Raw genomic sequence first — 24,267 nt, 5'->3', positions numbered from 1 at the left:
ATTTGCATTCTTTATTCTGGTTCTTTAATTTGTCTCTTTTATTGTATTTTTCCTGGTCTTACTAATGTTCTGTGTTTAATATTCTGTACCTTGATATGGTCTACCAGGTAATCAACAATGCAATACTTTAATATGTTCATGACAAAACAAGTTGGATGTATTGAAATCTAATAACTGATCCTAAATACAGCATTCTTCACTGTTTTTTCAGATCCGTTTCACTGCTTCAGAAGTTCTGAGTGATAAAAGTCAATTCCCTTTTTTCTACCACATGTTCCCCAAATTAGGGATTCTCTACCCAGGAATTGTCCAACTGCTCCTCCATTTTAGATGGACCTTGATTGGTCTCTCTGCTTCAAATACAGAGCATGGAGAGAATTTCATGAGGACCTTGACTCCTATACTTATCAGGAATGGAATTTGTATTCTTATATCACAACAATTGTCAACCACTACACCTACAGCAATGCTTAGGGATGCTATCTCTAAGTGGAGGCAAGTCAATGTCTTTGTTCACTTCGTAGAATATTTTTCTGTTTGGGACAGAATTCATCTTTTCCATTCAACACTTAACAGTTTGCCAGAACCCATTGAAGGGAAAGTCTGGATAAATGCAGGCTTTGGGGAATTGCAAATAAGAAGACACCCATTTCTCAAATATGTCCATAGTGTTTGGACCTATAACTTTCAACGGAGAAAAAGGCCAAATGATAGTTCCTTTGATCAAGATCTCCTTGTGCAACCACAGTTTGGAGATCAATCACTTCACTGTTCTTTTTCAAAAGACATCATTTCTGTCAAAGGCCGGAGAAGATGCATTCAGAAATCACCACTGAAGACCAACGTGGAAAGAAACAAGATGTGGAACGAATATAACCGCCTTGTTTACACTTTGATTAATATTCTGGCCCATGCCTTGAATGCTGCGTATTCCTCCATATCTAGGAGGAGAAGAAAAGAGGGAGAAGAGAGGCTGGGGACTCAAAGGCTGCAGCCATGGCAGGTATGTGGTCCTGACAATGATCCATCAAAGTTACTTTCTCTGGAGAAGGAATACAAGGGATAAAGGAAACTATCTCAACTTTTTGTGCTTCAAAAGACCAACAAGTTTGGCCCATCTAATCACTTGTGGATAATTTTCCAAAGAGCGGGTACCATGACCTATGCATTTTGATATTAAACAGTATTCATTTTATAATCCATGCATTTTTAGATGAATTCCTATCTTTGTTTAATTTGTGATTAGCATTTTAGAATTTTATGCTCATAAATTTGAAGGAGACCCTGAGACCATGTAGCACCATACCTCTTCTTTACAAAAATCCCAGTTAAAGCTTCTTTAAGTGATAGCTGCTGGGTCTTTGCATGAAAACAACCAGTGAAATGGAGACTAAACTTCTCTGCTTCACTGGATAAGCTCTAAAACTGCTCCTCTTTTTAGGATATTTTTCAACTCCTTCAGCCAGCATCTCCTCTCTTGTGACAGAGCTCAGTTTCTCATTTTTCCATGTCCAACACTCTGGAATAACAGGAAGCTTCCATCTTTCAGTTAGTGGAAAAGTACTGTATCCTCCCTTTTCCAATCAAGAGGTTCTTTCAGTTGGAAACGGTGCTTCCAGACTCCTTCTGATTTTCAGTTTTCAAAGAGCAATTCGATTATTCTCCTCCTTGTCTTCCCTTAAGGCTAAGATCAACTCCTTTGATCTCTTCCTTGATTTCATTGCCTTTCCTTAAAGCTGATCCAATATTTGTTCAAAGGCTTCTCAAAAGTCTGATGCCTGCAAGGTGTCTTTTTCCTTGACTTAGTTTCTCTCCAAACCAGGACCTTCACTCCTGAAACTTTTATGGATACATTTGCCTTCTTTCCATGAGCATCACACTGCCAAGTCACATTTGGTTTGCAACCTACTATTTTGAGATCGTCTTCACAAATGTTCTTATCAAGTGTAGCTTCCATCATCCTTTCTGCAGTGCATCATTAATGACATTATCACCCAACTGCACACGATTATTATCCAATCATTAACACAGTACTATTAATTTATTATAATCAGTGACCAGTATGCGCGCGCTCACACACACACACACACACACACACACACACACACACACAAAAGCATACAAATGAAATCTTAATGAAATATCTATGTTAAAGCCACCATCCCTTTTCTCTTATGAGATATGTCATACTTCATTAAAGTCCTAGTTGCTACAAATCAGATATTTTTCTACTGGCTTTCATTTATGCATTTATCTATATCAGGAAATCATAAATATTTTTCTTGAAGTTCGGCATTTTTAAATAAATTCAACATAGTTTTGTCTATGAATTGATATAAATGTTTTATCCAAAAATCATGATTTGTCAACTCTACTTTTCTGTATTACAGAAAATATAGAATAGATGACCAAGGACTAATTGCTATTTATAACTAGAGAGTTTTATAAAGAACATTGAAAATTATTGAGTGCAATAGTACAACAATTTTTATCCACATCATCCAGCCATCACTTACTAGATTCCTAATGGCATAAAAAAAAAATATTTTACTGAAATCAAATTATATCACCAGCATTTCCATAATCTATTTAGGAAATATAATGATATATGAGAATGATGTTTGGGACAGGTAGAAGAAATGCTGCCTGTGGAAAGATCTGATAAGAGGATGGGAATATGCAGGTTCATAGTGGGTAGAGAAAGAAAATTAGAAATAATCCTCTCTATTTTTCAGGCTATAAAAAGAGTTGGTGTGAGAATTGGACTTTAAGACTTGCAAGTTTCTGTTAATGGAGCCTTACAGAACAGTGGAATTAGCTGATGTGGTGGTGTTTTATGTCTGCTCTACCTGGTAGATCATTAGCTTGGTAACTTTCTTCTTGATAAATCTGTGCTTTCTAGTAACTACCCTGTTGTTTTCAAGGGCCTACAGCTGTATAATATGACAGAATGAAAGTGAGAAAGAATTCTCCTAAATTTTCAGGCTGAAAAAAAGTTGATAGAATAGAGTAGAGTAGAGTAGAGTAGAGTAGAGTAGAGTAGAGTAGAGTAGAGTAGAGTAGAGTAGAGTAGAATAGAATAGAATAGAATAGAATAGAATAGAATAGAATAGAATAGAATAGAATAGAGTTGGAAGGGATCTTGGAGGTCTTCTACTCCAACCCCCTGCTTAGGCAGGAAACCCTATACCATTTCAGACAAATGGTTGTCCAATCTCTTCGTCAAAATTTTAAGTGTTGGAGCATTCACAAGTTCTGGAGGCAAGTTGTTCCATTGCTTAATTGATCTCACTGTCAGGAAATTTCTCCTTAGTTCTAGATTGCTTCTCTCCTTGGTTAGTTTCCATCCATTGCTTCTTGTCCTGCCCTCAGGTGCTTTGGAGAAAATCTTAACCCCCTCCTCTTTGTGGCAACCCCTGAAATATCAGAACACTTTGTACTTTCACAATTGCAAAAATCTGTTATGGTACCATTACAATAAAGTAGAATTAGCTCATCTGGCCATATTTCATTTCTAGACTACCTGGGACAAAATCAGCCTCACAAGTTTCTTCTTGACAAATCCATGCTTTCCGGTAATTACCCTATTGTTTTCAAGGGCTTTATGAATAATCTTTGCATTTGTCTGTTTGTTCAATTTATTTGTGACCCTTCTGATATTTCATCAATTTTATCAATTATTTATTTTATCAATATATTGTTTGTCAATATATGATTGACAAAATTTGCTAAGCCTTTCTTTTTCTCTTTTGAGGACAGTGATAGCACTTGTTCTCTGAACTCAGGATATTTGCAAGTTACACAGCTTCAGTAGAAAAATTCAGTTGTGAAAAGAACATGTGGAATAAGAAACCAAAGTTTCTCCTTTTAAGATTCTTGGATGTTTCATTCCAGCTTCATCCCTTTCTGAAGAAGAATGAATTTTGCAATCTTTCCCACTTGAAACTGTACTTGGACCAAAATGGTGATATAGCAGCAGATCTGCACATTAGAAGCATGTTAGTTTTTTCCGGGGAAGATCCCATCAGTAAACAACTAGGCAGTTTTGAAAGACAAAGAACTATTATCAATCCAGATGCACTTTCACAGCTAAAGTTGCTCAACAAGGTGGGTGAAATATTGATGTCATTTCTCTGTTTTCCAAAGCCTTGAGACACATTTCAAGTGGCTAAGCCTATTCACCAAATACAATGACCTTCAGTGAGAATTGAATGTGGGGAGTAGAACCCTTATAGTTTTCTTAAATGGCTTGGGAGGCTTCAGTGCAATTGGTAAGGTGTCCTTCAGATTAGTGGTGGAATTCAATTTTTTTTACTACCGGTGGGTGTGGCAGGGGAAGGATACTGCAAAATCTCCATTCCAACCCCACTCCAGATGAAAGATATTGCAAAATCTCCATTCCCACCCCACTCCTGGGGAAAGGATATTGCAAAATCTCCATTCCCACCCCTCTCTGGGGCCAGCCAGAGGTGATATTTGCAGGTTCTCTGAACTACTCTGGTACCGGTTCTCCAGAACCTGTCAGAACCTACTGAATTGCACCCCTGCTTCAGATGCTGTAATATGGAACACTGTTTTAAATTGACTCAGTTGTGTCCAACATGGGTGATGATTCTCTAGGACACAAATCATGGCTATTTTGTGTCCCCTATGTAATCTGGTATCAAAACTGGTGAAAGGGGACATCAGGTGTTGTGGGTTTTAGTGCTGATAGCATCAACTTGTCTTTTTTCCTTGCCTAAGATAAGCAAAATACAATAAAAGCCTTTTGTCCAATGCCAAAGTTCCCAATGCGGTGAAAGAGGCAAGAATAAGTCTAATCAAGACTGGACATACTTCTTGTTGACGCCATTGGGAAAATTTGCTCTGAATTCAGGTTTATTTTGCCATGGTTGGGCAGGTTTATAGTCTGTGATGTTCTTAAATAGAACATACATAGTCAGAGTTGGCTATAGTTGTCTGTCATGCCAAGTAGATAGAAGAATAGATCTTCTGCTCCTGGGGAGAAAGTCCAAGGCTTTCCATTCATCTAAAATGATAATGACTGTTCTGATGTGCCCTGAGTGAGAAAACTAAAGCACTGAAACAAGGTTTGATTCAAAGAAAAGAAAAGCCCTTCTTCATATTGGAAGAAATGAGGGACAATTTGGGGGGAAAAATTGGTTTTTAGCTTATCACTTCATATGGAACATCCTTGAATGCAATTGTTTATTTTCATTGTTAGACATGTTAAATCTCTCTGGGAAAAAGGAGGGTCCCAATTTAACCAATAATAAATGTAGCTCTGTCTTTTCATGCCAATTGGTGTCACCTAATTGTAGTTTTTCAACAGAAAAGACCTTTTTTCGGATTGACTTCAGAAACATCTTTTTTTGTCACAGGGATCATATTCACGTCCCATGTGATACAGCAAAAAATGCCTGACTAACCATTTTAGAGGAACACATTCTGAGGACTCACCTCCATCTCATCTCATTCCAGTTCTGGAAACTAGGCAGTCAGTTTTAGTCTTAGTTCACCAGCATGGTGACCATATAAAATTATCAAATAAGCATATCAATAAAAAAAGAACAGATGCATTAAGGTTGACAGCCCTAATCTGTAATGTTTTCCTTTATATCTTAATTGGGAAGTTTTCCTTTATACCTTAACTTTCAAGTAGGGCTGGCTTTGCAATGATACATGTAGTCCAGAAGAAACCTTTCCAGATCCAACTAGTCAGAAGTTTCTTTCTTCATCACAGTTTTATTCTATTTTGATAAATTTAATAAAATAAAAATTTAATAAACTTTTCACAATAAATTTCAATCTAAACGTTCATATGACTAAAGTATCTTAATTCATGGGTACATGAAGAGAGGAGGAATATATGCTAATATAACCATGTGGGGGAACCACTAGTTATTAATGCTTAAATCTTTCCTCCATTGCTTCTCTCCAGAATTTATTACTTAGAAATGCCCTTTCTTGCAATGTGATAGAACAAAAGCAAAAGGGAGGAACTAAATGAAGAATCTGCAATAATTGTCTCTCTTGCAACATTGGGAGACTTCTAAAGATTTCTTATTTACCTAAGTGAAGTCCATCAACTACTTGACTAAGGATCATGTTTACCTCCATTTTTAATTGATGGTTAGTTCTAACATACTTCATTTGTCATTCCTTGTTTTTCTTCTTAGTCTCTGCCTCAGTCCAAATGTGTGGAAAATTGCCGGCCTGGATTTTTCAAGAGGGCTCGGAAAGGAGAGCCAGTTTGCTGCTATGACTGTGTTCCTTGTCCGGAAGGGACAATCTCCACTCAGGAAGGTGGGTGACACCACAAAAAAGGGTACTGGATTATAAGCCAAAGCATTTTGATCAATGTGTGTGTGTGTGTGTGTACATATATATATATATATATATATATATATATATATATATATATATATATATATATATATATATATATATGTAGGTCTTTGGTTATTCGGGTCTTCTCCCACGTAAAATTGGAAGTGTCTTGGCGACGTTTCGACGAAGTCTCATTCGTCATCTTCAGGCTGGTGTTCTCGGCTTTGTGCTTCCAGGAGCAATGAGACTTCGTGGAAACGTCGCCAAGACACTTCCAATTTTACGTGGGAGAAGACCCGAATAACCAAAGACCTACATACAAACACCCGTGAAAACCTGAGAATATATATATATATATATATATATATATATATATATATATATATATATATATAATAAAAGTGTAAACATAATTATAAATACATGAAAAGGATACAAATAAAAGAAAACATTAGGACAGGGACGGTAGGAACGCTGGTGCGCTTATGCACGTCCCTTACAGACCTCTTGGGAATGGGGTGAGGCCTACAGTAGACAGTCTAAGGTTAAAGTTTTGGGGATTTGGGGAAGAAATCACAGAGTCAGGTAGTGCATTCCGGGTGTTGACAACTCTGTTACTGAAGTTGTATTTTCTGCAGTCTAGTTTGGATCAGTTTCTGCAGTCTAGTTTGGATCGAGTTTGAATCTATTGTGTGCTCTTGTATTGTTTTGGTTGAAGCTGAAGTATTCATTGGCTGGTAGGACATTGTAACAGATAATTTTATGTACTATGCTTAGGTCAGACCGAAGATGGCAAAGTTCTAAGTGGTTCTTCATTTTCAAGGTGCCCAATTTCCTCCATAATAGGAGGAATAAGAAAAAGATCTTGAAGGATGAGGTAGGAAGAGATAGAAGGACATGGTGGATTATGCATGGTTACTTGTGCCAGAGGAAATCTCTCTTTTCTTGCCAGTTTGGAGCTGTCCTCCCATTTTTACCAAATTTATATTGCTGGCATCCCACACAAAGGGTCTCTGGGTGTCATCCAATTAAAACAACAATTAAACTGGATGACACATTAAATACCATGATTACAAGAGGGAAATACATCAAGATTTTACACAGGACACAACCAGCACACAGGGCTCTGGTACCACACAATGCCCAGGCCTGTTGAAAGAATACAATTGAAAAGAATTTGAGGAAGCCTCAAGGATAGTGGCAATCTGACCTTGGGGGTAGTTAATGCTTTTTTTCCCCAAGGAATCGGTGGTCCCACCATTTGCTTTGAAGGATGCGATTATGCACCTCATTCTAAAGAGGCTCTCCACCGACCCAACCATCTTAGACAAATTTTGTCCTGAGTACAATATTTGTTAAGAGTTTGTTGAGAGCATGATTGTCATTCCGGTACAGTACTGGTGGCTGAGGCACAGTTCCAAGATGGCACTGGTTGCTTTCACAGATGATCTCTGATAGGAGCCCTGCAAACATTCTGACCCTTCTGGATTTCTCAGTGGCTTTTGATAATATAAATCATTATATCCTTCTGAACAGGCTTCAGGGTTTGGGAGTGGAGGTGGGGTTTTCCAAAGGTTTTCCTTTATTGATGGTTGATTTCAGTTGATGGGTTCTTAGGGAATAGAGGAGAAAACCTAGGCCCTGCAATGGGGCATCTCTCAGGACTGGAGTCTCTCTCTTTTATCTTTTACGTGAAATTGATGGGTGAGGTCATTTGCTGCCATGGGCTTGGTATCAAAGTACACCACCCATGGCTTGTTAGATGGTAGTATTCTGATGCTGAATATGACATCCATAGAAGATCTTCCTTGAAAGGTGAAAAGAGATACAAAAGAACTTTCTGTTTTCTCAGATACTGAAAAATGCACCAAGTGCCCAGATGATCAATATCCAACCGAGAGCAGAGTCCAATGTATCCCAAAAAGAATAACCTTCCTCTCCTATGAAGAACATCTGGGCATTATCCTGGTGTCCATTGCCCTACTCCTGTTCCTATCCACAGGATTCATTTTAATCATATTCATTAAATACCTTGAAACTCCCATTGTCAAAGCCAACAACCGGGACCTCTCCTACATCCTCCTGGTCTCCCTCTTGCTTTGCTTCATGTCCTCATTTTTCTTCATTGGACGACCAAGGAAAGCCACCTGCCTTCTCCGACAAACTGTGTTCAGTATTGTCTTCTCAATAGCTGTGTCATCTGTGTTGGCCAAAACTATCACAGTGGTGCTGGCATTCTTAGCCTCAAAACCAGGGAACAAAATGAGAAGATGGTTGGGGAAGAGCTTGGCCAACTCTATCATCCTTTCTGGTTCTGCTGGACAAATTTTCATCTGTGCCTTATGGCTGGGAATTTCTTCCCCATTTCCTGACTCTGACCTGAACTCCCAGCCTGGAGAAATCATCCTTCAATGCAATGAAGGCTCTGTCACCATGTTTTATGTTGTCCTTGGCTATATGTGTTTCTTAGCTGCCATTTGCTTCACTGTAGCTTTCCTGGCCAGGAATCTGCCTGGGGCCTTCAATGAAGCCAAGCTGATCACCTTCAGCATGCTGGTCTTCTGTAGTGTTTGGATCTCCTTCCTGCCCACCTATCTGAGCACCAAAGGAAAGTCCATGGTGATTGTTCAGGTCTTCTCCATCTTGGCCTCCAGTGCTGGACTGCTGGGCTTCATCTTCTTCCCCAAATGCTACATTATAATCCTGAGGCCAGATCTAAACACTAAGGAAAGTCTAATGATAAAAGTAGGGAAATGACTGTGATATTGTTTCTTAGGCATGTAACATTTAATTTTTTCATTGCAATTCTTGGGCTTTTGTATTCTTCCTTTGCATTAATGTGACAATTAAGGTTATTTAAAACTGAAGGAAATAAACATATAAAGACTGTAAGACTAATGAAATTAAATTCCAACATAATCATCAAACAATAAAATAAACAATTAATAATTAAAGTTGTCATGCAGCCAGAGATGAACAAGCTAAGAAGTAATAGTTATATTAAGTAAAAACAGCTGAATAGAAGAGAGAAGTCTCCCCAAAGAGAGAGGGAAGGAGTCGTTTGCCTGAGGTGTCTTGAATATGAAACTCTAAATCTGTGTGAACATGGACACTTTCTCTCTACTGTATGTGATTTTCTCTTGAAAGTAGATGTGAGCAGTGGAAACTGACTCTCTGTGGAGTCACAATTATCCTAATGTTCTGTCCCCCGTCCTCACACAGACAAATGCATTATCAAACACGCCTGCCAATAATTTATTGTATAAACAGACCAGAATTCCTGGCAGATGAGAGTTCTGGCAGCTAACTGTAAAATGCCTGCCCAGTCCAATTAGTACTCCCAAAAAGTAGGAGAGGCCTTATCTGCAGTCCGTTTCCAGAGTGACAAATTATCCACAAGAGTTTAGTCCAAAATATATCTGAGCTGAAGTGCAGGATTCACGATGTGACTCTTTAGAGTTTAAACTTTTGTCCGTCACAAAGCCTGCTGAACAATCATGCCCCTTTTTATCCCTTGTGGAGTTTGGCTCAGTGACTCAGCTCAATCCCTGGCCCTCCCCGTTGCTGCGCATAATTCTCCCTCCGACGCTGGCTGGGATCAAGCCAGGATTCATCATTATCACTCTCTATCAATGGGTGCTCCGAAATGCCTTCCTCCTGGCCCATCCCAGGCTGTTCCTCCTGGCCCTCGGATGGAACCTGAAGCATTGCCAGAGAGGAGGGTCCTGGAGAGGGAGGCCTTGTCAGTTCCTCCCCCTCACGTTCTGAGTCCTCTTCCTCCACGAGGACAGGCTCGGGAGTTGGAGTCATAACATCTAACATCCTTTCTGGACATGTCCAAAAAGCAGTGCCCCTGCTTCAAAACAGTACCTGGAAAGACCCAGAGAAGGAAATGGAAAACAGCTATGAATCCAATTGGTCTCTTATCCAAATAAGGCATAGAATCCTCTTGTCCCCAAATCAGAAGCTTTCAGCATTCTGCTATGTGAATGGGAAAATAATCCCATTTTCTATAGATAGAAAATGGCAGGAGGGCATTTTCCCTGAGACTTCAATGTCTAGACTTAACTAGGGAGCTTCAGGAAGAGTCCACCTTCTCTGGAAGCTACCCAGAAACCAACTGTGTTTGCCACACCCAATCCTAGGGAATTTTAAAAAATGCAGATTTCAGGCATATGGGAGGCTATGTGGCTAGATGATAGATAGATAAATAGACAGACAGACAGATGATAGATAGATAGATAGATAGATAGATAGATAGATAGATAGATAGATAGATAGAGCGGTGAAATCCTCCCGGTTCTATCCGGCTCACCGAACTGGTAGTGCAGGAAGCGGGAAGGGTCTGTGCATGCACAGAAGAGGGGCGCATATGTGTAGTGCATGTGCACTCCCACATGCTCCTGTTCCTGAAGTGGTAGCGAAGATAAGTGGATTTCATCGCTGGATAGGTAGGTAGGTAGATAGATAAATAGATAGATAGATATTCTTTTTTTTTGAACCACTGACAAGTAGATGTTACAAACTCAATACTTCAAAAGGATTGGAAACTTGAACAGGTTTTCTATCTACAGTGGTTGAAGAGAGATTTTCATTTCACAAAAGGAAAGCTTACACATTTTTTTCAAAAAAGGAATTATAAATTACAAATGCTTTCAACTAATACCAAAATTAATCTTAATACTAAAACTGTTTTCTATTCCAGCTCCTTATTTTTTATAAGCTCTTCATCCAGACTACAGTCCTGTGAAAAAGAAAGTGCACCGTCTTTTGAGTTCTCTTCACACCTGGCTTCTCCATGTTGGCTTTCTTTTTGTAAAATGAATGATGGCATGGTGTAATACGTCATGTATATGCCTTGAAAGAGGTGGTGGTGAGGCCCCTCCTCAAGAAGCCTTCCCTGGACCGGCTGAATTAGCTAACTACCATCCGGTATTGTATTTGCTGGTTCTCCAAACTAGTCAAAAATTCTGCTACTGGTTCTCCAGAACCTGTCAGAGCTTGCTGAATAGCACCCCTGCTTTTACTTACTTAATACTTCTTCTTTCTCCTATTTTCCCTAAAACAACAATTCTGTGAGGTGGATTGGGCTGAGAGAGTGTGACTGGCTCAGCTGGTTTTTCATGCCTAAGGCAGGACTAGAACTCACAGTCTCCTGGTTCCTAGGCCAGCGCCTTCAGCACTAGCCTAAACTAGCTCTCTGTGAGATTTTAACCTCCAATTAATTACTTGAGGTGCAACAAACTGATATTCATATCCTGCCATACCTTATCACATTTCAACCACCCTGAAACAAAAAAGAGATCTGGGGGCGGCCTCCTAAGTGCATGTAACAGTCACTCCTCCTGTTTCCCCCCAGGATACAGATACAGATTAACAGAGTTGGGAGGGACTTTATAGTTCAGTGATGGCTAACCTTTTTGCCACTGCGTGCCAAAAGTGGGGGGAGGGTGTCACTCACGCGCATGCCCTCACCCATAATTCTATGCGCCCCACTCCCCGTGCATGTGTGTGCAACCACCACCCCTGCGCTCCCCCCACTTTTGGCATGCAATGGTAAGGTAGGCCTGTTTTTCGCTCTCCCCCAGGCTCCAGAGCCTTTCTAGGAGGATGGGGAGGGCAAAAATGGACTTCCCCACTCGCCAAAGGCCCTTGAGAGGCTGGAAACAGCCTTTTTCCTGATTCCAGTGGGCCCAAAAGACCCGAAAATCAGTTGGTTGGTGCACCTATGCACGCCGGAGCTGAGCTCACATGCCCACTGATATGGCTTTGCATGCCACCTGTGGCACGCGTGTCATAGGTTCGGCATCATGGTTATAGGTCATTTAGTCCAACCCCCTGCTCAAGCAGGAAATCCTACACCATTTCTGACAAATGGCATTCCATGATTTTTTCAATGTCTCAAGTGATGAAGCTCCCACAACTTCCAAAGGCAACTTCTGTTCCATTGGTTGATTGTTCTCACTGTCAGAAAGTTCCTCCTCATTTCCAGGCTGAATCTCTCCTTGGTCAGTTTCCATCCATTATTCCTTGTCTGGCCTTCAGGTGCTTTGGAAAACAGCTTGACCCCCTCCTCTCTGTGGCAGCCCCTCAAATATTGGAACACTGCTACAATGTCTCCCCTGGTCCTTCTCTTCACTAGACTAGCCATGCCCAGTTCATGTAACCGTTCTTCATATGTTTTAGTCTCCAGTCCCCTAATCATCCTGGTTGCTCTTCTCGGCACTTTTTCTAGAATCTGAACATCTTTTTTATAGTGTGGTGACCAAAACTGGATGCAATATTCTAGGGGTGGTCTTACTACGGCTTTATAGAGTGGTATTAGTACCTCACTTGATCTTGATTGTATCCCTCTGTTAATGCAATTTAGGATTGCATTGGCTTTCTAAGCTGCCGCTGCACACTACTAACTCATATTTAGCTGGTTGTCCACTAAGACTCCAAGATCCCTCTCCCAGTCACTGCAATTAAGGGAACTCTTATGGGGCAAAACCACAAGCCAGGTTGGCATATTTTCAATCAAGAAGAGGTTTGCTCTTCTCTGGGCACAAGCCGGCTTCCCTGAGACATGGCAGAAAATATCATGGATGAGCTTGGCCTTGTTATGCATCATCCTGGCATTCAAAAGCAATAGCCAGAATTCAGAGCCACAAAAGATCTTGCAGTCAAGTACTGAGAGTAGAAACCGAGCTCCATAAAATAGGAATAGATTCAAAAGCTTTCAAAAGAATGGCTCATCCTCTGCATATCACAATCGGGGTGTTCCTGCTATCCCCTGTAACTCAACCTCCCAGTTCTCCCTTTCGTGCTAAGGTATAGCATAGCAGTATTCCAATATTCGAGGGGTGCCACAAAGAAAAGGGGGTTAACCTATTTTACAAAGCACCAGAAGGCAAGATGAGAAGCAATGGATCGAAAGTAATCAAGGAGAGAAGCAACCTAGAAATAAGGAGAAATTTCCTGATGGTGAGAACAATTAATTGGTGGAACAACTTGCCTTCATAAGCTGTAGGTGCTCCATCCTTTGTCCAGAATGATATAGGGTCTCCTGCTTGAGCAGAGGTTGAACTAAAAGACCTTCAAGGTCTCTTTGAACTTTGTTATACTTTTATTCCTTTATTCTGTATGCATATTAATGCACCTTCTCTCCAAACAAGAAACATACTCTTTCTGACAACTACCCAAATACACCAGGAATACAGCAATACCCAACCATCTCTTTCAAGATCTTGGCAGTCTTGGGAAGGGAATCGCACACAACCTCAGAGATGTGAAGGCCAAAGAGCCCCACAACCATGGAAGGCATCCACACAACCAGAAGAAGGGAAACCATGTCCCTTCAAATCAGTTTTTTGGGTGGGTTTGTCAAGGAATTGGTGTCACAGAAAAAAATCTATTGGCCCTATATCTTTTTCCATATTTATGCAATGATACAACCCAAAAACATTCAGTGTCCTCAGTCTAGAGTGGCACCAAACTCCATAACTCTGGGTGATCTTACTCAGCAGTCTCTGGAGAAAAGATACCATGTTGAAGGACAGCAAAAGTCAACAACAATACTGTTTCTTCCTCCAGCATCATTTTCTGGACATGTCCTGACAGGACTGATCATAATCACTACAGAACACTGCCCTCGAGGGTGTATCTGTAAAGTTTCACTAACATGCTGTACTCCAGGTTCCTTTCTGCAAATGGATTCAAGGAAGAAGTTCAGGATCCCCAGAGGAAAAGCTGCTTCTCACTGTAATTATCACCATCCTACTCTTTGACATGTATTTATCCTGCCTTTGATGTAAAAAAATCAGACTGAAGCATCAGAAAAGGATAAATGTTTCAGGTCACTCTCTGTGTTGTATGAATTTTAGGACAGGCAGGGGCTGTGCTGTGAAATGTACCCTTCTTTCCTTCCCAGGTGAAGCTTGGTTGGTCTCTGTTTCAACCAGGAAAAGCACTGGCTCTTGTGAGAAGGCTTTTGATTCTTCAACTCTTGTTTTCAAACAGGAAGGGAATTGATTCGGTCCCATGAATTATGAACCTCCTGCTTTTGTTTCTGATGCTACTTTTGTTCCAGCCAACCTCTGGGAAGCTTAGAGTGAAATGTCCACTGACTCTGGAACACCAGGATGGAAAAAAACCATGGAGCTATTACAGACCAGGAGACCATCTCATTAGTATAGTCATCACTGCAACAAAAATATCTCCTATAATGTTCCCTTTCAATGCATCTCCTTCCAGTCAGTCTTACTCGTAAGTCATTCAGGATAATGGAGTTGCATTCCCTCCATTTATAATTCCTTCGTTTTGTTCTCCTTATTAAACTTGCTCTTTATACTGCAACACATGGTCTGTCTAATTTCTTGATTCATTTTTGATTTCCATGCTTTGTCTTATTTTGGGGAAGAGATTCAAATCCAAGGATGGGACAGAAAAAAAATCTGAAAAAGTCCACATTATTTTCCTTTCCCTGATCAATTTTGAATTCATGACTTGAATACTGACTTTTGCTTAAATTAGTTATTATTATAGATTTCCTCTGCCCAGTTCATTTCAAATGTAACTATTTTTTGACATTTACTTCTGATCCTTATAGAAATACAGGATGACTGATTTTTAGAATTGGCTTCTGAGTCACTTTTGAAACATCCTTTCCCTTTTATGGTGGTTCTACTTTAACTATTCAATTATTTCAAAATCTAGTTACTGGACAGGAGTTTATCTATTGTACATTCAAAAGTGCTGTGCTTTATTTCCATTAGTCAAGAAAAATGATAAAAAAATATAAAATATATTTTGCTATTGATAAGGATGGTGATGATAAAATGAACATTTTTTTACAGTAAAGTATCTTCTGATCAGTCTAAACTCCTACGCTTGATTTTCGCTATTCAAGTGGTCAATAAGAATTCCCAGCTCCTACGCAATCTCACGCTTGGCTACAACATCCATGACAACTATTTGAACTCCATTGGCACTTCAGATGCCTTGACGGACATGCTGTCTACTGGAGAAGCCAATGTTCCCAACTATAGCTGTGGAAGGAAGGATAATCCTTTGGCTTTTTATGATGGAGCTGACAGGGACATCTCCATCCAGATGTCAAGATTAGCAGACCCCTACAAAGTCCCACAGGTGTGTATGTGTGCCTCTCTATCTAGGGAAGTGTGTGGATTGGTAGGACATATAAGCGATAAATCCAACCATATCTATTCTATGGAGTTCAAGAGGTGCTTTTCTCCATGATCACTCTAGTTATGTTGTCTATTAATGGGGTTGACATTGGGGAAGGGGAACACGTAAAAGCAGTTACATCATCTCATGACACCATCCCCATTGTTTTGGGGGCTTCTGCTGCACACTTGTGAAGGTAAGGAGAGGCTCTGTGTCCAATCAAAGGGTCTTCTGTACAAAAGAATCACTGATGGAAAGCTCTTATTTTGTACATCATCTTAGCCACACTAATGATATTTTCAATGATATACAAATACCAGATTCATGAAAAGAATCCCAATGCCTTATCTTAGTTTGTGAGACATATAATACATATAAGACAAACTCTGCCTAAAATCTGGAGTTTGATCCTGACAGGACTCAAGGTTGATTCAACCTTCCATCCTTTCAAGGTTGGTGAAATGAGGGCAAAGATTTTGGGGGGCAATAGGTTGACCGTGTAAACCATCCAGAGAGTACTGCAAAGCATTATGAAGTGGTGCAGGTGGAACAATCTGGAACTGAACACACTTAAATCTGTAGAGATGAAAGTGTATTTTAGGAGGATCCCTCCTATTCTACCACCTCTTACAATATTAGCCAACACAATATCAACATTAGATATCTTCTAGTGTCAGGGTTCTATAATCTTCATCAACTCAGAAAGTTCAGACTATTTTTTTAAAGAGTTTTTTATTTTTTAAACAAACAAACATTTAATACATAAGTCATTCCTTCCTTGTGACATCTCGGTGTTATCTCCAATCGTTCTTTTTGTTTGTTTGTTTGTTTGTTTGTTATTTCTTCTGTCTTCATTCTCATCAAATCAATTACAACAATTCATCACTAGCAAAATATTCTGATTATGGCATTTTTATACATAACTATTAATTTACTTATTTGTATCTCTTTTCTAACCAATAGTAGAATTGATTCCATATCTTAAAGTATTCTGAATCTTCTCTTTCTTTAATCATCAAAGTCAATCTATTCATTTCTGCACAATCTAATTTTTTTTTAATTACTTCTCCTTCCAAAGGTATTTTCTCTGCTTTCCAGTGTTGTGCATAAAGAATCCTTGCAGCTGTTATTACATGTATAATCAAATAAATATTTTCTTTGCTAATTTTTTCTGGCAGGATATCCAATAGGAATAATTCTGGTTTAAAATCAATACGTTGTTGTATCATTTCTTCCAGCCATATCTTAATTGTATTCCAATAATTGTTTGCTTCTGGACATGTCCACCACATATGGTAATAAGAACCTGGTAATTGGTGACATTTCCAACATTTAGCTGATTTATCTTTAAACATTTTTGCCAGTTTCTCAGGGCATATGCCATCTATAAAACATTTTATATTGATTTTCCTTATATGCAGTGGACATTGTTAATTTATAATTCCTTTCCCATAACTGTTGCCATTTATCTAGGTCTATTGAATATCCAAAATTCTTTGCCCAGGCTATCATTGTTTCCTTTACTTGCTCCTCCTCCAGTTCAATGCCTAGTAAAAAATTATAGATTTTTTAATTAATTTATCCACTGTTCCTGTGAGTATACCATCCAACTCTGTTTTTTCTAAGTGAAAACCATATAATTAAGCATCTTTTTCATATCTTGTTTGTATCTGCATGTACGTATACCAATCCATCTCAATCCCCTGTTCTTCCAACTCTCGTTTCCCTTTCAGATCCCCCTTATCTGTTAGTAAGTCCTTATATCTAACAAAATTTCCAACATTAAAAACATTTGGGTGTATCAAAGCTTCCATTGTTGATAACCATATTGGTATTTTCAGATAATATTTATCTCTGACCTTCTCCCATACCAATAATAATGCATTCCTTATATAATGTCTATGAAAGTGCGTATGTATCTTATTTCTACCATACGATAAGAATGCATGCCATCCCAATTGTAAATCATGACCTTCCAGTATTAATAGTCTTGTATTTCTTAATTCAACCCATTCCTTCATTCAAGTCAATGCTGCTGCCTGGTAATACAATTCCCAATTCGGTAACCCAAATCCTCCACGTAATCTCGTGTCCTGAAGCATTTTTATGCTTATTCTTGCTTTTTTCCCTTGCCATATAAATTTCCTTATTATCTTATTAAGCTGTTGAAAATAAGTCTTTTCAATTTTTATCGGTACTGTCTGAAATATGAATAATAATCTTGGTAATATATTCATCTTTATTATTGCAATCCTTCCCATTACTGACAATTGAAGGTTCTTCCACTTCTCCAAGTCTTTCTCAATTTGTTGTTTTAATCTATAACTATTATCCTCTTTTATTGTTACACATCTTGAAGTTAGATAGACTCCTAAGTATTTACCTTTTTTCACCACTTGTATATCTAAATTTTCTTCTATCTCTCTTTTGTGTTTTTCTGTAATATTTTTCATCAGAATTTTTATTTTATCTTTATTTATTTTTAGACCAGACACCTTTCCATAATTCTCTATTTGTTCTAGTAATTTGGGACCTGTTGTTTGTGGTTCCTCTAAGATGAATACTAAGTCATCCGCAAAAGCTTGCAGTTTATAGTCTTCTTTTTTTATTTTCATCCCTTTTATCTCTTCATTTCACCTCATATTTCTATTTTCTCTCATTTCTCTATTCATCATTATTTTAGCAGATTATCTGCATTAATTGTTTTTATAGTGTTTATAAATCTATCCCCAAAGTCCATTATCTGCAGTTTTTCTATTATAAATTGCCAGTTCACATTGTCAAAAGATTTTTGGGCATCTAGAAACATCATCAACATTTGTTTTTCTGAATGTGTCTCATAATATCCCAAAATATTCAAAATTATCCTCGTACTGTCTCTGATTTGCCTTTTAGGTAAAAATCCATTTTATTTATTTATTTATTTATTTATTTATTTATTTATTTATTTATTTATTTATTTATTTATTTATTTAGACTTATTTGCCGCCCTTTCTCCAAGAGGACGCAGAGTGGGTCACAACAATAAAACGGAAAAATAAAACAAAAAGTCTGTGTTAAAAGTTACACATAAAATCCCTAAAATCAATCAAAATCCATTTTAAAACCCCTATCAGTCCAGGCCGGCCAGGCGAAATAGCCCCGTTTTTAGTTCGTGGCGGAAAGAGTGAAGGTCACGGGCCATCCGGAGCTCCAGGGGGCTCATTCATTTAACAGTTTTTTTTTAATCTATTTGCCATTATTGAGGCAAAAATCTTGTAATCCACATTTAGCAATGAAATCGGTCTATAGTTTTTTATCAATTGTAGATCTGTATCCTCTTTAAGTATAAATGTTACATAAGCCTCCCTCCATGAGTCTGGCATTCTTGCCTTCATTACTAATTCATTAAATAGTTCCAACATTACATTACTCATCTCTTCTTGTAGTGTTTTATATAGTTCAGCTGATAACCCATCCGGTCTTGGTGCTTTCCCATTTTTTTGTCCTTTTATCACTTCTGTTAATTCCATCATTTTTATTCTTTCTCCTAACATTCCCTTATATTGTTCTGGTATTTTAGGTAAATCTGATTTTTCCAAATATTTTATTATCTCTTCCTCTGAGATCTTTTCTTGGGAATAGTGCTTTCCATAATATTTTTGAATTACTATCTTCTTTTCTTCATTTCTTCATCTTGTAAGTATTTTATTATTTTCTTCTCCTTCTCTTTTTTTAATTTATACGCTAACCACCTTCCTGGTTTGTTTGCATTTTCAAAAAAAATTCTGTTTAGATGCTCTTAATTTATTTGCTAATGATTCCTGTTCATTTAAATTTATTTCATGTTATTTCAGTTCCATCAGCTTCTTAATTTTTTTATTTTGGATATCTTTTTGGAATTCTTTCTCTAGGTTCTTATAGTCCTCTTCCAATCTTACCTGTTTTTGCCTTTTCTTTTTATTCTTTCTTCCCAAATACGTTATTGCCAAACCTCTAATATAGGCTTTCATCGTATCCCATACGTTCTGAAGTGATTTATCTTCTCTCTTATTTATTTTAAAGAAAAATTCTAATTCTTTTTCCATAAACTGCTGAAAGTCCTTTTGATTTAATATTGTTGCATTCAAAGTCCATTTGTCTTTTTCTTCTTTCCTTTCCATATTATTGTCATTGGGCTATGGTCTGCCCAAATATTTGAACCAATATTTACTTCTTGTATATTATCTATACGTTCTGTTGACATCCATATCATGTCTATCCTTGACCACAATAAATGTCTATTTGAATAAAAAGTATATTGGTTTTCTTTCAAGTGTTTTTGTCTCCAAATATCTTGAATACTCAACTCTTCTATAATTCTAAAAATAGATTTCGGCAATATTCGAAGATTTGGCAGTATTCATTATACATACATATTCACAGTCCAATTCTAAAATTTTTCTGTAATCTCCTATAAAATTCTTCCTGTTTTCATTTGGTGCATATAATGCTATCAAGAGTATTTGTTTAAAGTTCATATTTATTTCCACCATCAGAATCTGCCTTCTTCATCCTCAAAAAGTAATTTAGGTTCTAATTTTTCTTTGATATACAACACCACTCCTCTTTTGTTTTGTTATATCAATGATGTAAATAGAACTCCTAACTTTGGATATTATAATAATTTTAAATGTTGTTTTCTAATATGTACTTCTTGTTGGCATATAATGTCCATCTTCAAGCTATTTAATTTAGATAAAGGTCTCTTTCTTTTTTTCGCCACATTAAGTCCATTTACTTTTAAATATATTGCTTTAATTTCTTCTTCCATGTTTTACTTGTTACAAGTTTTTGACTTCATCGCCCTTGTCTCTCTTTGTTCCATTGGATCTTTAGATCTCGCTCCTTCTCTTAGGGCTTTTTCTTCCTTTGCTTTTTCATCTTTGTCTTTCTCTTCATCTTTTTGCTCTGTCTCTCCTATTGCTCCCGAATCTTCTAGAGGTCCACAAAATTGTTGATAAAATAGTTTTGTTTTTTCAATGGAGTCAAGTCTATGTCTTTGTTCTTGCCAGGTCACCAAAATTCCTTCCGGTAGTAACTACTAAAATTCACTCCTTTGAGTATTAGGAACTTCTTTAGAAACTGATATTCTCTCCTCAATTGTCTAACTCTAGGTAACTTCTAGGTATTTGTCTTAATACAATTTCTTTATCTTTGGGTTTCAGTGCTGTATTTCTTGCTGCTTGTAATATCTCTGTTTTCACTGCCTTCTGGGTAAATCTTACATGTACTTCTCTCAGTAGTTTGTTCCTCATTGCATATCTTGTGTATACTCTGAAGGCCTCATCAATCTCATTTTAAATCTTTTCCTTGGATTGTTCCAAAACTTCTGATAATATCTCAACAACCATCTCAGGTAAATTTTCTCCTTTTTCTTCCTCTATATTTTGAAATATTAAGTAAAACTCAGAACACTCCATCTCCAACAGAATAATTGACTTTTCAGTTGGCGCCAATTTTTCTTCTAATTTCTCAACATTCTCTTTTGTCATTTCCACTTTTTCTTCAACTTTCTGGATTCTCTCTTCATTTTTCCTAATCATGGCTTCCATTTCTTTTATTTCCTGTTTTAAGTCATCATGAAGCGATTGTATAAAATTTCTTAATTCCGTCATCTCTGAAGTTTTCTGTGTTTCTGTTAATGAGGGATTTACTGTTGGATGTAGATGTGATGTAAATTTCTTCATATTTATAATCCAAATGCCTAATCCTCCCCAATGGTTGGATTAACACACACACACATACAAAGAGAATAATAAAAATGAAAATGAAAATGAAAATACAAAAATTAAAAAACAAAAATTCCAATCAACCACCTTCCTCAAAAATAAAATTTCCAATACCCCATCAGAGAGAGAGAGAAAAAGAAATAATCAACTGCCAAAAGTAAAAGATAAAAATACAAATCCAAACAACCAAAAAGGAAAAATTTTCTTCGGACTCTTCCAGTCTTAATCTGATTTCTTATCAATCTAGTTCTTTTTTAAAAATATTGGAACCCCGTAGTTCCAATATTCCCGATTGGAAGCCTTTTTTAGGCACTATTGACCACGGAGAGGTCAATAGACAAAAGAGGAAATCTCGAGGCCCTCGGAGGGACAGCAATCACTCTGAAGATTCAGAGTAATCCTCCTAAATCCAACCAGGAAAAAAGCAGCCATCTTGGCTGGCCTGAGCATTGACAACTGATTAGTGTGGAAGCGAAGATCAAATAAAGAAGACATCGGTAAGAATTAAAATAAATAACAAGAATAAGAAAGGTATAATTACAAAGAAACAAAAAGAAGCAGGTGATAGTGAGACTCCAAACACCAGCAGTTTTACTGCCAGACAAGCGGTGAGGGAAAAGAGACTGGAGTGGAAACTTAAAGCTGACAGTGACAGCGCAAATTTAATAGGCAGCGGAGACGAGTGAAAGCGAAGAAATATTGCGAAAAGGTGGTGGATTACAAAATTAGAAAAATAAATTGGCTTTGAAGAGGAAAGTGTGTACAATTAGAATTGTGATAGTGCTGAGAGACAACGGGGAAAGCGAGACTCAGGAAAAAACTGCGGACTGAGAGATAAGTGCACAGTGGAAACCCTAATGAATGGCGGATAAAGGACTTGAAGAAGAGAAACGTTCTCCTTACAATTAGAGACGGCGGTGAGGCGAACCACAGACACAAGACATTGTAACTATATACCAGAAGGATACACTGAATCCCTCCGAAAAAGGATACAAATGAGAGACTTTTTGCTACTGAAGAATCGGAAGATATTGACTTATTTATTTATTTATTTATTTATTTATTTATTTTTGAATTTGTATACCGCCCTTCTCCCTGAGGACTCAGGGCGGTGAACAGCCAGATAAAAACACCAGATACAAATATTAAAACACATTTAAAAATATATATAGATTTGGCCCCGTTAATTAAAAACGATCAGCAAAACAGAACAATTAATAAAACCCTTAAAAAGAAATTAAGCCAGCCCGGCTTGTTGAAAAAAGAAAGTTTTAAGGGAACGGCGGAAGGCACTGAGGTCATGGATTCTCCTTATCTCAGGGGGCAACTGATTCCAGAGGGTAGGTGCCCCCACAGAGAAGGCCCTCCCCCTGGGGGTCACCAGCCTGCATTGTTTGGCTGATGGCACCCCGAGGAGGCCCTCTCTGTGGGAGCGCACGGGTCGGTGGGAGGTCGTCGGTGGCAGTAGGCGGTCTCGAAGATAGCTAGGCCCTATGCCATGGAGCGCTTTAAAGGTGATAACCAACACCTTGAAGCGCACCCGGAAGACCACCGGGAGCCAGTGCAGTTCACGCAGGAGCGGTGTTACATGGGAGCGCCACGCTGCTCCCGTCACTACCCGCGCTGCTGCGTTCTGGACCAGTTGGAGCCTCCGGGTGCTCCTCAAAGGGAGCCCCATGTAGAGAGCATTGCAGTAATCAAGGCGAGAGGTCACGAGGGCATGAGTGACTGTGCACAAGGCATCCCGATCAAGAAAGGGCCGCAACTGGCGGATCAGGCGAACCTGATAAAAGGTCCCCCTGGTTACAGCCGTCAGATGTTCCTCCAAGGACAGCTGTGTATCCAGGAGGACTCCCAGATTGCGAGCCCTCTCTGTGGGGGCCAAAGACTCGCCCCCAATAGTCAGTGATGGAGTCAACTGACTATATCGGGATGCCGGGAACCACAGCCACTCAGTCTTGGAAGGGTTGAGCCTGAGCCTGTTCCTCCCCATCCAGATCCGTACAGCCTCCAGGCACTGGGACATCACTTCAAGGGCATCGTTGGGGTGGCCTGGGGTGGAAATGTACAGCTGAGTATCATCAGCGTACTGATGGTATCTCACCCCAAAGCCACGGATGATCTCGCCCAGCGGCTTCACATAAATGTTGAACAGGAGGGGCGAGAGGACCGACCCCTGAGGCACTCCACATATAAGAGGCCTCGAGGTCGACCTCTGCCCCCCTGCCAACACGAACTGCGACCGGTCGGAGAGAAAGGAGGAGAACCACTGTAACACGGTGCCCCCCATCCCCAACTCTTCCAACCGGTGCAGCATTTAAAACAAGTTTCTTTAAAAAAACAAAAAAACAAACTGGAGTGATAGAAGACGGACTGAAGAAGGAAGATCACGGAAGTAAAATCCAACTGTTTAAACTTGATATAGTGGATAAACTTAACCTGTTATATATTCAATAATATATGTAATTAGTTATTTTCCTTTACTCTATATATTTAAATTTAGATTTTACTCAACTTTGATTAAGTAGTTAACATAAAGAATCAAGAATTACTCTATATTATATATATTCATAAGCAATCTTAGATATTGAACGATTGATACAATAATAAGTGCCATATCTTTTTAGACAGTTAATTATAGACTTTAGGTATTGATATTGTCTAACAACTAGAACTATTATATTGCATATTAATTATATTGATTATTATTATCTTTTCCTGCTTTTTCCTCTTTTCTGTGAGTAACTAGATAGACTTCTATAGAGATATATTGATTAATTGAAACTGTTTTGATTATAACTATATACATTTATTATATAGATATTGCCTAGATATAGTAATCTTAAAATAAGCTGGTTGACGACCTTAGGCTGTACACAAAAACTACTGATAATTGATTATTTAGAACAAAAAGTGTGATTTATTAATCTTACTACTTGATATATAAATATTATAGTAAATAGAAATAAGAATAGAGTAATGAATTGCTGAACTATTGTACTTTCTCCCTGCTCCTCAA

At 38.3% G+C, this 24,267-nt stretch overlaps 1 protein-coding gene across 1 annotated transcript; it reads left to right on the top strand.

The window, feature by feature from the left end:
* The first annotated feature begins 3,996 nt into the window (after positions 1–3,996).
* Positions 3,997–9,108, top strand: LOC148115919 (vomeronasal type-2 receptor 26-like). Its single transcript, XM_087885290.1, has 3 exons — positions 3,997–4,107; positions 6,180–6,306; positions 8,183–9,108. Exons 1-3 carry the CDS (start codon positions 3,997–3,999, stop codon positions 9,085–9,087), a joined length of 1,143 nt encoding a protein of 380 aa, XP_087741416.1. The 3' UTR covers positions 9,088–9,108.
* The last annotated feature ends 15,159 nt before the right edge of the window (positions 9,109–24,267 follow it).

The sequence above is a fragment of the Pantherophis guttatus genome, chromosome 2, assembly GCF_059756535.1.
Source record: "Pantherophis guttatus breed Tessera chromosome 2, ASM5975653v1, whole genome shotgun sequence".
NCBI classification, from domain to species: Eukaryota; Metazoa; Chordata; class Lepidosauria; order Squamata; family Colubridae; genus Pantherophis; species Pantherophis guttatus.
Note: the sequence above shows the minus strand (reverse complement) of the source record. Positions and strands in the feature narration are given on the sequence as shown.

Excerpts from the sequence above, each read along its gene's own strand:
- LOC148115919 (XM_087885290.1), top strand. The coding sequence starts at position 3,997 with ATGTTAGTTTTTTCCGGGGAAGATCCCATCAGTAAACAACTAGGCAGT. Across the intron at positions 4,108-6,179 it reads AGCTAAAGTTGCTCAACAAG|TCTCTGCCTCAGTCCAAATG; the intron begins GTGGGTGAAATA and ends TTTTCTTCTTAG. Across the intron at positions 6,307-8,182 it reads GACAATCTCCACTCAGGAAG|ATACTGAAAAATGCACCAAG; the intron begins GTGGGTGACACC and ends CTGTTTTCTCAG.